This window comes from Mustela nivalis (genome assembly GCF_964662115.1).
Source record: "Mustela nivalis genome assembly, chromosome: 19".
Taxonomy (NCBI): domain Eukaryota; kingdom Metazoa; phylum Chordata; class Mammalia; order Carnivora; family Mustelidae; genus Mustela; species Mustela nivalis.
In genome coordinates, this window is record NC_139038.1 from 38,386,759 (window position 1) to 38,399,302 (window position 12,544).

General features: G+C 65.4%; 1 protein-coding gene across 3 annotated transcripts in view; it reads right to left on the minus strand.

Moving 5' to 3' along the window:
* The window catches only part of CACNA1H (calcium voltage-gated channel subunit alpha1 H), a 56,401-nt gene that overhangs the window by 11,797 nt on the left and 32,060 nt on the right, over positions 1-12,544 (minus strand). For all 3 annotated transcript variants that reach the window (XM_082714228.1, XM_082714227.1, XM_082714226.1), the window contains exons 3-16: positions 10,661-10,772; positions 10,444-10,577; positions 9,916-10,013; positions 8,779-8,938; positions 7,650-7,968; positions 7,390-7,482; positions 5,561-6,347; positions 4,133-4,575; positions 2,603-2,754; positions 1,805-1,990; positions 1,436-1,553; positions 1,091-1,246; positions 762-852; positions 440-648 (exon numbers count right to left, since the gene is read on the minus strand). In XM_082714228.1, coding sequence (XP_082570354.1) covers positions 440-648; positions 762-852; positions 1,091-1,246; positions 1,436-1,553; positions 1,805-1,990; positions 2,603-2,754; positions 4,133-4,575; positions 5,561-6,347; positions 7,390-7,482; positions 7,650-7,968; positions 8,779-8,938; positions 9,916-10,013; positions 10,444-10,577; positions 10,661-10,772 — 3,058 coding nt within the window. The remainder of the gene's footprint in view (positions 1-439; positions 649-761; positions 853-1,090; positions 1,247-1,435; positions 1,554-1,804; positions 1,991-2,602; positions 2,755-4,132; positions 4,576-5,560; positions 6,348-7,389; positions 7,483-7,649; positions 7,969-8,778; positions 8,939-9,915; positions 10,014-10,443; positions 10,578-10,660; positions 10,773-12,544) is intronic.

Consider the following 12,544-nt stretch of genomic DNA (forward strand, 5'->3'; position numbering starts at 1 on the left):
CCCCGCCTTCAGGAGCAGCTTCTCAGGCATCCCTTGGGTCTGCAGGAAGCCCCGTGGCTTGGGCTCTGCGGGACACCTGCCCCGCTTCTGTCACGGCATCTTCCTTTCCCCTTGGACGTGAGCTCTGTGCCTGCCAGCCTTTAGCCTTCACTCCGGTCAGGAGACAAACTCGTGGCCTGGCGTTCCGCTGGAGAGGACGGGGCCACGTGGTCCCACGTCTGCTCTACACGTTCCCGCACCTGCTCTACGCAGGCTCCTTCTGCGAGAGCAGGAGCTCCCGGCTCCGTTTATAGAGACAGAGCGGTTCTCTCCGCTTGGGGACAGAGATTTGTGCAGTGTGACTAGGGTGTGTGTGGGGGCCCACACTCCTCCTGGGGAGAGGCCATGGAGACCCAGGTGAAGGGGGTGCCCTGAGGCCGGGGCAGGGAAGGGTCCCTACCAGCGACTTCTGGTCGCCCAGCTGGGGGTCCACAGAGCTGCTGCTGCCTCGCCGCGAGTCCAGGAGGCCGGGGGCCGGGTCCAGGTGCGGGGAGCTCTTGGGGGTGGGCATGGGTGTAGCCGCCGTGCGCATGATGAGGGGAGGGGGCAGGCTGCCTCGGCCCTCTGGATGCCCGTTGGGGGTCACAGCCAGTGAGTACATCTTCATCTCTGGAGGGAGAAGGGGATGCTCGCCCCGCGTGGCTTCCAGGAAGGGAATGCGCTGGCCCAGAGCCTGCCTGTGGGAGTCCCAGCTGTCCCAGTCCCACTGCCCACGCACTCACCAGTGGCCCGGAGGTCTGAGAACTTATCAAAATCCTCCTCCAAGTGGGTGGATGTCTTTTCTTCGTCTGTGTCGGACCTGTTGGCATCCCCCTGCGCCCCGCAGAGCGGGAGGCAGAGCGGAGTCCCCTTAGGTGGGAGCCATCTGTGCCCAGCATGCACGGGCGGACTCCCCCAGGGACAGCCGGGCCAGTCTGCAGGCAGGCGTGGCCGGGAGCGCTGGGCCTCTGAGTTACCACCGGGGTTGGGGGGGTGGTTGCAGGATGGAGCAAAGCCCCCTCTCTACAGTGGTCCGGGCGGGACTCCCACTCCTCCACCCTCCACCCCTCACCTCTGCCTGAAAGCCCTCCACCAGGATAGCCACCAGCAGGTTGAAGAGCACGTAGTTGCCGAAAGTCATCAGCGCCACAAAGTAGAGGGCAGCCCAGGAGGAGGTGGAGGCCATGCCGTTGTAGAGGACCACGTTCCAGTCCTCCTGGGTGAGGATCTGGGGGGAGGGGCCGTGAGGCAGGGAGTGCAGCCAAGTCCCAGTTGGGGGGTGGCAGGGGCTCAGCATGGTATCTCTGCAGCGCCGGCCTCAGACAGGCCCAGGCACACCCTTGGGGGCTGGCTGGAGCAGGATAGTGGCTCTCCTGGGGATCACTGTCCCGTCGGGGGACACCTGCACACGGTTTACCTGGAACACAGTGACGATGGCCCACAGCAGGGAGTCAAAGTTCTTCCTGTCCGGGACCGTGTCTCCGGTGTCTGTCGTCAGGCTGAACTTGCAGCCAAAGAGGTGCATGCCCAGGATGCTGAGGGCAGGGCAGGGGTGTGTGAACTCAGGAGGGGTGCGGGGAGGCGGGCAGCAGTCACCTCCACACCTAGGGGCTGCTCCACCCCCGCCGGCCCGCCCCCAAGCCCTCCTGGCGCCCAGGGCCCGGCCTTCCCAGTGGTCGGCGTGAAGACGGAGCCCGGGGTGGGAGGGACCCGGGGTGCCCATCTCCCAGGCCAGCTGGCCAGCCGGCGACTCAGACACCCCCGCGCAGGGCCGGGCTGCGCCCACCTGAAGATGAAGATGAAGAGTGTCAGCAGCATGCAGAAGGTGGCCACGTTGTCCACGGTCTTCATGAGCACCACCAGCTGCCGCCGCAGCGCCGGCAGGAAGCGCACCAGCTTCAGCACCCGCAGCAGCCGGAAGGTCCGCAGCACCGACAGCCCGCCATCCGCCTGCCCCACGATCTCCCACACGCTGCGGGCCGGCCGGGCCGGGGGTCAGCAGGGGCCCCTCCTTGTCCCGCGGCCTTGACCATACGGCTGAGAAGAGGCGCGGCCGTATCCGGGAACCCAGGGGGCCAAGGGACCATGGCAGGGTGGCCAAAGCCCGCTGGCTAACTGCCGGCCGCCGGGAGCTGCTGGAACTCGGGCTCTGGCCTTCCCCACCCTCCTCCTTCACAGACAGCTGTGCCTACCTCCCTCCCTGCTGGGGGGACCTCTGGACTCAGAGAGCCCTGCTTCCTCCTGGGGGAGGGTCACCCCAGATTTTCCCCCTCCTTTGTGTTGATCTGGCTGCAGCTGACACCACCCAGGCGAGGTGGCCTTCCTTGCAGGGGCTGAGACCTGAGTGACCTCCGGCCAGGCGGCTGAGCGCCTACTCTGTTCCTGCAGGGAATGGCTCCCCCGTGTCCTAGCAACACCTGCCCGAGAAGCAGCGGACTATGTGCAGCTGCCAGCAGGGAGGGATGTGGCCCGTGATAGCTGGTGCCCGACTGGGGCTCAGCTCTGTGGGGCGGGGGGTAGGGGCGTACGCCTGACCCCAGAACTTCCTGGGCCCCCGCAGTCCAGCTGGGAGGCAGGGGAGCACCTGATGACCACGATGATGCCGTCAAAGATGTTGTAGGGGTTGTGGATGTAGCCCAGCGGGCCACAGGCCAGCAGCTTCAGCAGCATCTCCAGGGCAAACATGCTGGTGAAGACGATGTTGCTGATCTCCAGGGCGCTGGTCAGCTCATCGGGCTGTGGGCGGCGGGGAGGCCGTCAGGGCCCCTCCACGGCTCCCACCCACCAGGGACGAGGCCTCCCTGCCACCAGGAATCCAGGAGCAGGCAAGGCTACATGCAGGCAGCACTGGGGGGCAACCTGACCTGGCTGCCCCCTGGGAGAAATTGGACCCGTGCTCTGACCCCGACTGTCCCCGGCTTCCCGGGAGCCCTGCTGGCCCAGCCCGGCAGCACGTCCAAGCTCCGGAGCAAGAACGGGCCATGGGAACTGAGCCCTGAGCATTCGCTCCCAGGTTCCAGGGTGGGCAAAGGGGAGCCCAGGGTGCACAGGGCATGGGAGCCACCTCAGATCTGCTGCCGCGGTGTCTGGTGGCCTCACACACCCCTTCTGGGGGCAGAGACTACAGGGGCCTTTCTTACCGGGGACACGCTGGCTCACCTGTGTGTCTGCACCTGCACGTGTGTGTGCGTGCCCACCGCTAGCACCAACATTCCCACTCATGTGCTCGCCCAAGCACTTCCCAACATGGGGCCTGCTGCTTGCATACATGTGTGTACCCGTCGTGCACACGTACACGAGAATGCGGGTGTATACGCGCACAGGTTCCTCCTTACCAGGGACTCCCCCGAAACCTCCCGGTGTCCCTGCCTCGACCTCCCTGTACCCCTGCCCCAGAAAGAGCCTCTCAACATGGGGCCACCACAGACTACTGCTGCTCAGATGTTCCCTGAGTTGTTTCAGAGTGAAAAACATCACTTAAACAACTGGAAAAGCCCCAGGAGTGGGACTCAAGGAACACCCATTTGGTCACTAAAAATGACCCAGCCTGGTCGCCAGAAACGACCCCTTCTCCCTGCCAAATCTGGCTATTGCCCCTCCCTGCTGTGGTCCCTGTCTGGGGCAGGGGCCAAAGAGGCCCAGTGTGCATGATCGAAAGCTTCTACGGCTGCTGGGGCACCAGACATGACCCCAGTGCCTCCTCCTGGGGGCCAACCCATGCTCTGGCCTTTTGTGAGCATGCAGTGGTCCCACCTAGTGGTCCCAGCTTGTAGAAGGGGTGTCCCCTCTGCGAGAGCTAAGCCAGGAGCATCCCGTCCTCAGAAGCACCAGATGCCCTTGGCCCTGCTGCCTCTAGTCAGTGCTGGCACCCTGGACCCCGGGTCAGGAGGAAGCTCTATGCGGGAAGTGTGGCGCGTGTCCACACTCGCTATCGACAGAGCCCTGGCCCAAGGAGATGCAAGCATCTCTCAAACAATGGACAGAAACCTCCCGCGGCCAAGCACACCTGCTCCGACACAGGCCCTGCCCCCGCCACCTCGCAGCCCTTCTGCAGGGTCCCACAGGAGCACGAGCTCCCCGGGGGGCACGAGGGCCATCCCAGCCCCTCCCTCACCTGCTCATGGTACTCCACGCCCATGCTCAGCGTGTTGGTGAGGATGGCCACCATGATGCCACGGTTGAAGTACTTGCTGTCCACGATGCGGCACAGCTTGCCACTGAAAGCGGCCCACGCGTGGCCGAGCCCACCCTGCTCGCTGGGGGCCGCCCGCCGCTGCGCCCGTGGACGCGTGCTGCCCTGGCCCGGGGCGTCGGCCGCTGGGGGGGCCCGCATGGGGTCGCGGCGGTCCCCGTGCCGCACGTCCTGTGTGAACTCGTACACCGCGTTGCCTTCTGAGCCTCCACTCTCAGAGTCGCTGAACTCGAGGTCTGGGTCGTCCAGGGCGCTGGCGCAATATGGACAGTCCTTCAGCTCGCAGGTCAGTGTGCCTGCCTGGGGGCTGGGCAGGGGGCAGGGCACGCTCAGGCCTGAGAGGTGGCTGGGGGCCCGGCCCAGTCCTGCGGGGAGAAGGGCACGGGCAGGGTCAGGCCACAGCCTGGCGGGGCTCCTGTGGGGTACACCGGGCGCGCAGCTCGACCGGCAGCAGAGACGCTCTATCTGCCGGCAGCTGCGTTGTCCGTGGAAAAGGCACGCAAGTGCCATTCTCGTGCCCACATTGGACAGGTGTAACGAACGTCAATGCCCTATCTGTCCCAGCGTGTCTGAACCCTCACTGCTCTGATCTGAGGAATGCACACACCACCCAGGGCCCACCATACGGCTTCCTCATGCAAAGTCTCTGGAGCCAGAGGCGTGGCTCCCACCAATGGCTTGCCACAACCTCCAGGTGCCACAGCTCCGGAGCCCTACAGGGTGGGCTGGGCTGCAGCATACACACTGTGGCGGGCTGGCCAACCCCCCACCTGCTCCTGATGCACTATGGCCCGCACCCCTGCACACCCCACCTGGGAAGGCCTCTCAGTTGCGTGGGACCCAGTGTCCCTCCGACTGCTTGTCCTCCCACGTGGGGGAGACCAGGAGTGTACTGGGGCACACCTGGTCCCCTCCTAGACACTCGCAGGCTCTGGGACCTCAACGTTACCTTCTGTACCCCGCACCCCAGCATCTTAGCCTAGAAAAGGGAGCAGCCACTCCTCTAGAGTGACCAGCCACAGACACGGGCGTGTAACCACTCCCGGGGCCTGGTGGGGCAACGGAGCACAGGCCTGGGGGTCTGATGGGGTTTATCAGTCTTGGAATTCTCCTATCCTTGTGAGGTTTGTGTCTCACTTGTACTGGGGCTGAGGCTTGCTGTAAGTGGAAGGAGACCTGGCGCCCTTTTCCAGACCAGCGGCATCAAAGCCCGAGATGCCCAGGCCTGCCCCCACCCCCTTCCCATGAAACCCGAAAGGAGAAAGGAAGACATCCCAAGAGTCCTGTCTCCTCACGGCTCACCCAGCCTGGGTCCCAACCTCCACCGCAAGTGGGGGGCTGGGTCCTTACCGTGTTCCCCAACCAAATGCTGGATCTTCTCGTAGGGGTCGGCACTCCTCAGGCTCAGGGGGCTGTGCTCTCCGGCTCCTGGAGGCCCGCCAGCCCGCTTCCCCGTGGGCCCGGGGCCGGTGCCACCTTTGCTGCCCCCCGCGGATGAGGGCAGGATGGTGGGGTAGTTCATAGCTCTCAGCCCCGTGGCCAGCTTGAGGTTGGCGGCGGCGGCGGCCGCGGTGGACGCCACCCGGGCCCTCTCCTGCGGCCCCTCCACATGGCAGTCTGCATGGTACACGCTGTGCACTGACTCGGCATCGGGGGGCCCATGGCCCGGTGAGGGCGGCGAGGGCAAGGCCCCAGCCCGCACCAGCCGGGTGTCCCCGGGGCCGGGCTCGGGCCGGCGGGGGCTGCCGTGGCTGAAGTGGTAGTGGTGGTGGTGGTGGTGGTGGTGGTGGTACACCAGGTGGTGGACGGAGGCCGTGGGCCTGCCCGTCCGCCTTGGCCGCCGCCCGGGGCCCTGGCCGTGCAGGCCGCTGCTGGGGTCCACCTTCTGGCGCCAGCGGCTCTGCCAGCGTGCATACAGACGCAGGCTGCGCCGCTTGACCTTGCGGCAGATGTGGCCCACATACTTGAGCAGCTCCTCATAGCAGCTGCCCGGCTCGGAAAAGCTGGCCAGTGTGCTATCGTTGGAAAGGTAGCGCGCCCGCTGCTCCCGCATGAGCTGGTTCTCCCGCTGCTTGGTCTCTGAGAACTGTGTGGCGATCACCACCAGGCACAGATTGATCATGAAGAAGGAGCCCACCTGCAGCAGGCGGGCAGTGGTGAGCCCCCAGAGGCCGGCCGTGACCCGTTGCCCTGCCAGCCTCTGACCAGGGAGCTGCGAGAGAGGGCGGGGCGGGTGACGGCCAGCAGGGCAGTGACCGAGTCCCTGAGGGAACAGAGCCCTACTGCGCGCTGCTTGTTCTCGGGGCTGGGGACACAGCTGGGAGCGTGGCTGAGTGGTCGCCCCACGATGCTGGGGTCCCCGCTGAAGCCGGAACCCAGCACCTGCCACGGGTGGCTCAAGCTAAGTGCGCCTTGCCCATCAGCACGGCCCACATGTGAACAGGAGAGTGACACATGGGGGTGGAGGGGTGGGGAGAGACTATCCTTCCCATAATCTGTATAACTCGCCACCCCCACCCCTGACCCTGCAGCTTCACTTCCTCCAGGAGCATCACCAAGCAACACTTCTCTGCTCGTGCTCGTGATCAGAAACAAGGGGGCAGGACACCTCCCCATCTGTGTTCACAGCGGGGTCCTCGTAGACCCTGCCCGGGTCACCTCCAAGCCTGGAGGCCCACGTACACTGTGGACGGCTGTACCTGGCGGGGGCACCTACGCTAGAGAGACCTATATCTTCGGGGCAGCCTGCTCTATGAAGCACTGGGTCTGTAGGCCCATGAGCACTGGAGCAGTCTGGGAACCCCAGACATGGTCCTGCATCTCCTGCAGCCTCCAGACAGGACCCGGCTGTGGGAGGGCCAGGGGGGCTGCCGGAGGGCTCCTGGAGGTGGGCCTTCCCCAGCAACACCGTCCTGCTGGGGGCCAGGAAGAAGCCCCCCCACCGCCCCATGGGCAGCCCTGGCCCTCTGCCACCCCGCCCTGCAGCTCGGCCAGCTTAGCGACCCTGAGCATCAGCAGAGGCTGGGAGGGTGGGCGTTGGGAAGGGGCACGAGAGTGCCCGCCGAAAGGGGACTTTGGCGGTCCGCGGCCAGCCGTCACGCTGCCAGGGCACCCCCACCCGCAAGCACTGGTGAGCACCCCGCCCAGCCCCCAGGACCTGCCCCATCGCCCGCACTCACGATGATGAGCAGAATGAAGTAGATGAAGTTGTAGAAGGAATGAGCATCCATGACGTAGTACATTATGTCCACCCAGCCCTCCAGCGTGATCACCTGCGGGGGCAGGCGGCTACACACATGCACGGCCCCGGGAAGGCGGCGGGGCCTCCTCGCCAGTACCCCCGTGGCCCTGCACACGCAGTGCCCGCCCCCCTCCCCCGCCCCGGCCCGGCTGATGGGGAACCTGAGGCTGGGCCCTCCACCGCAGAGCCGGGACCCACCTGGAAGATGGCGATCCACGCGTAGCCAATGTTGTCGAAGTTGATGGCGCCGTTGTGGGGGTTGGAGCCCCCGGAGCGGCACACGTTGTAATACTGGTTCCAGTTGATGCAGGCATTGTGGGCAGCACCGGTCGGGCCCTCGCGCTGCGGCTGCCCGTAGGCCTCCCAGCCCAGCGTGCACTCCACGCGCAGCTCCCGGCGGCTGGGGATGTGTGAGCACTTCTGCATGCCATTGTCTCGGCGAGAGGAGCAGATGAAGGGATTCTCCTCGCCCTCCTCTGTCTGGTAGTACGGCCGCAGGAAGGTGAGGTTGTTGTTTCTGTGGGCAGACGGCGGTCCCAGAGCCGCAGAGGGACGCAGAGATGAGACAGATGGACAGAAGAGCAGAGAAACACGGAGAAATGCAGGGTGAGACAGGCAGCGACAAAAACAGCATGACAGGCGATCAGAAATGGTGAAACGAGCAGATTAACAGGGAAGTACCCAAAAGCACACGTAAAAACAAAGAAATGAAACAGATCCAGAAAAAAAAAACCCAGCTAACAGTACTCTAAGAAAAGTACGTCCCTAGAACCGGAACTGGAGGGAAGGAGCCTGAGGGGCTGGAGAGGTGGAGCATCTGGAGGCTGCACATCTAGGGGCCAGGCAGGAGCATCTGGGGTGGGGCTGTAGGAGAGGAGCCTACTGGGGGCGGGGCATCTGGGGGCGGAGCATGTAGGGGCCAAGCTGTAGGAGCAGAGCATCTGGGGTGGGGCCCTGGCGGTGGAGCATCTGGAGGCAGAGCATCTAGGGGCCGGGCTGAAGCATCTGGGGTGGGGCTGTAGGGGAGGAGCCTACTGGGGGCGGAGCACTTAGGGGCCAGGCTGGAGGCGTGCAGCACCTGGGGTGGGGCCAGGGGGGAGGAGCCTGCTGGGGGCAGACCCTGCTGGGGGCGGAACATCTAGGGGTGTGGCTGGAGGCATGCAGCATCTGGGGTGGGGCCAGAGGGGAGGAGCATCTACAGGTGGGACTGTAGGGGTGGAACATCTGGAGGCGGAGCATCTAGGGGCCGGGCTGGAGGCCTGGAGCATCTGGGGTGGGGCCGGAGGGGAAGAGCCTGCTGGGGGCAAGAGCCCACAGGGCCCCACACCTGGCAAAGGTGCTGTCCAGGAAGCAGCGGTTGCGCAGCAGGCCAGCCCACAGCTGGACGCCCACAATGCCGAAGATGAAGAAGACAAAGAAGCAGAGCAGGAGAACGTTCCCGAGCATGGGCAGTGTGTCCAGCAGCAGCGTGACCAGGATCCGCATGCCTGCAGGGGCAGGGAAAGAAGTCAGCACAGCTCTTCCGGCGCTCCCACTAGCCCACAACCCTACGGAGCGCCCTCAGCCCTCCTGCTTTTCACACATGGGATCAGCAACTCCGGGGAGAGCTTGCAGTGGTCCCCACACACTTGGCAGGCCCCAAGCCCCGTGACACCTGTGGATCAGACCTACGTGAAGGAAAGCAAGGCTGTGGGCCTAGAAGGTCTGGGGGCTGGTGGAGTCCAACATCCCCAGCCTCGGGGCCACCAAGAGCTCAGGCTCTGGGCTGCCTCCAGCACTCAGGAGCCCGGGGTTGTACAACAAGTACGGGGTCCAAGGAGCATTTCTTCCCAGGCCCTGTGTGAATCGTGCTGGAGGCAAGTCCTGCCCTGGAGGGAGGGACCCCAAGGCAGGGGCGGTGTGCTGAGAGGCAGTGTTGAAGCCTGGGCACCTGGTGCTGGATACATGCAAATGAAATTGGGAGCGGGTGAGCTGAGGGCCTGTCCCCTCCCAGACCTCAGCAAGGAGGACTGACTCCTCCCCCAGAACAAGCAAGGGCAGGGCTGAGGCACCAAAAACCGCACTCTGGGCAGACAGGAGCGGGGTGCAGATGCCAAGGCCTTGGGGAGCAGCAACCTGGGGGGGGGGCGCAACATGGCAGAACACGCCCATGCAGCCGCTGGCAAGACCCTCAAAGGCAGTGCAGATGGGGAGCCTGAGGTTAGCCCAGCAGCACGGTGGGGAGCCCGGGCCCTGTGCAGACTGTCACTCCCCGACCCTGTCCGGGTTTGTTGTGTGCTTTCCAGAAAAAAGCAGCCAGTCCCCAGGAGCCCCCTGCGGTGAGTGGCAGGAGGCTTGCCGCCTATTGCCCTGCCCCCGCCCAGGGCTGGGGCCACCGCATCTAGGAGCAGCCCCAGCAGACCCCGGTGAGCTCTCTGCAGGGCCAGCAGGACGCGCAGGCCTGTCCTGGGGGAGGGTTACTCACTGGGCACACGGTTGATGGCGCGGAGGGGCCGCAGCACACGCACGGTCCGGATGGCCGAGAGGCTCACGTTGTGCCCATCCAGCGAGTACTCCATCATGCTGGCGGGTGGGCAGAGGAACAGGGAGGCTCGGGGGCTGGGGCCTGGGCAGGGCCCCGGGGGCAGGGCTGAGCACCACCTTTCTCCAGAGCACCTTGCCAACTGAGGCCAGAGGGCCTGGTCCCTGTGCCTCCCTGGGGCCCCTTGCCACTCATGGACCATCTGCATCTGTTCCTCCCCTCCCCCACCGCTGGCCATGGGGCAGCGTCCTTCTCCCTGTCAGAGGCTGCACTGACCCCACCCCCAGCTGCCTCCCAGTACTGCCTCCACCGGATCCCTGCAGAGTGCACCTCCCCCTCCTGGTGGGACCCCGTCGCTAGCAGAGCCATGGGGAACAGGTGGCCCAGCCGGGCTTGGCCGGGCACGCCTGCCACCACGGGTCCAAGGGTCTCCTGGGCCAGCCCCGGCTCTTGGGGGGCAGGGGAGCATACCCCGCCATGACGATGAAGAAATCCAGCCTGTTCCATGTGTCCCCCAGGTAGCACTTCTGCCCGAAGAGCCCCAGGGCCACCATCTTGATGATCATCTCCACCGCGAAGAAGGCGAAGATGAAGTCGTCGAAGGCCTGGCGGGAGATGGAGCCTGAGCACTGTTCCTGCTGGCGCTCCCCGGGGGCTGGCCCCGGCCTCCCCAGCGTCCCGGGCCCACCTCCAGGATGCTGCAGCGCTCTGACTGGCACTCGACGTCCTCGCAGGGCCGGAACATGCCCAGGGTCACGCAATTGAGCATGATGACCAGCATGCTGACGTGCTCGAACCACGTGGGCCGGCCGCTGAGTTAAGGATCAACGGTGGGGATGGGAGCGACCTGGGGAGCGTGGACCCAGGACCCACCCCAGCACCCTATCCGCTGGGCCTGCAGAGGCAGGGCCACAACCCTGGCCCCTGTGTGCTGCGCCGGCAACTCCCTGCCGTGGGCCCCTGTCCTCCAGCCCCTGCTCCTCTGCCAGGCTCCCCCTGACACTGGCGCCCCAAGCTGAGGCCGGTCACTTAGGGAGTCCTCTCATGGGCTCCATCCAGCCTGGGCCCCCACGTGCTGTGGACGTGCACACACCGTGAAGGCAGCGAGAACGCGTCTTGGTGCTAACCCCCCCCGTGGCTCCAGCAGGCTGACAGGGCCCTGACCAAAGCTGCTGAGACGGGGAATGAGAGCTTTCAATCTGCTCAGTCGCTGGGCGCGGGGGACCCACAGTCCTCCTGAACACCTGCACCAACGGGGACCCAGGAGGATACCTCCTCGCCCCCACCCCAGCCCCCGGCCCCAGTCCCAGAGCCAAAGCTCCCCATGGTGACTGGCCCTGTCCAGGAGTCTCTGGCTGACAAGAGGACGTCCCCATGGGGTGGGAGCCTCTGAAGCCAACTCAGCAGGCAGTGCCACTTCCCCACACACTCCGCACCCCTGCATCCCTGGTGTGGGGACCAGAGCCCCCCTGTGACCTCCTGGACCTCCCAGGAGCAGCCACCAGGGGGCGCTAGGGTTCCACACAGGCTGTACCGTGTCCTGGCCCAGGGTGGGCGTCTCTGGGAAGGGGTGCACCCAGCACTCCCACCCCAGTTGGTGCACTAGGGACTCGGGGCGACCTGTGCTGGGCCGGCTGGACCAGGCTGCGTGGGGAGCTGGGCGCCATGCAAACCCTGTGAATGTGGACAGGTATGCCCAGCGGCTGGCAGGACTTGTGGTATTCTGTGCAGCCCACACGCTGTCCCCACATCAGGATCTGGAAGCAGCCCATCCTCTTCCCTCTCTCCCCCAGCACCCCAATCCTGGGCAGAGGTGGGGCCAACACCGTCACTCCATTCCCACACCCACGCAGCCCCAGCCCTCAGCCCCCACCCAGGGGGCCTGGCTTGCCTGCCGGCGGGTGGGGATGCAAGGCCAGAGACCTGTGGCTGATGACTGCACCTGCAGTGCACCAGCAAGCCTCCACCAGGGTGTCTTGGGGCCCCCCTGCACAGACCAGGTCCCAGGCTGTCAAGGAGTGCTCAGGCTGCACCAACCCCCTAACCCTTTGTCCCTTAAAGGCTGCAGTCATACCTCTAAGGAGGGACCATCTGTGTGTGTCACCGCGGGGGGGGGGTCCCCAGTTTAGAATGGCTCAACAGGTCCTCCTACAAGGAGACGAACCCCCCACATCCCCATAAGGCCCAGCCGGGGAGCAGGAGGCTCTGGGTGGGTGATGGTCAGAGGGTGTGAGGGAGTACGTCCCACCCCTGATACCCAGGTAGACGCATGTGCATGCCCCGCCTCCTTGCCCCTGGCCCGGAAGAAGCCCACCAGCTACCCTCAAGGCCCTAACCATCACTGCTACCCACCCTCACTACTGCAAGACCCGGAGCCACCGTTCGGGGTCCTGACAGAGGCAGGTGGGGATGAAAGGGGCAGGTACAGGCATCTCCTGGTCTAGGGGATGCCTGCAAGGGACCTGCCCCAGACCCCACAGCTACTGTCAGGCAAAGCTGAGGACCTCTGCCCTCGAAAGCAGAGCAGACCCAGGCCCTGGGCTCCTCTAGGCCAGAACCCACAAGACTATTC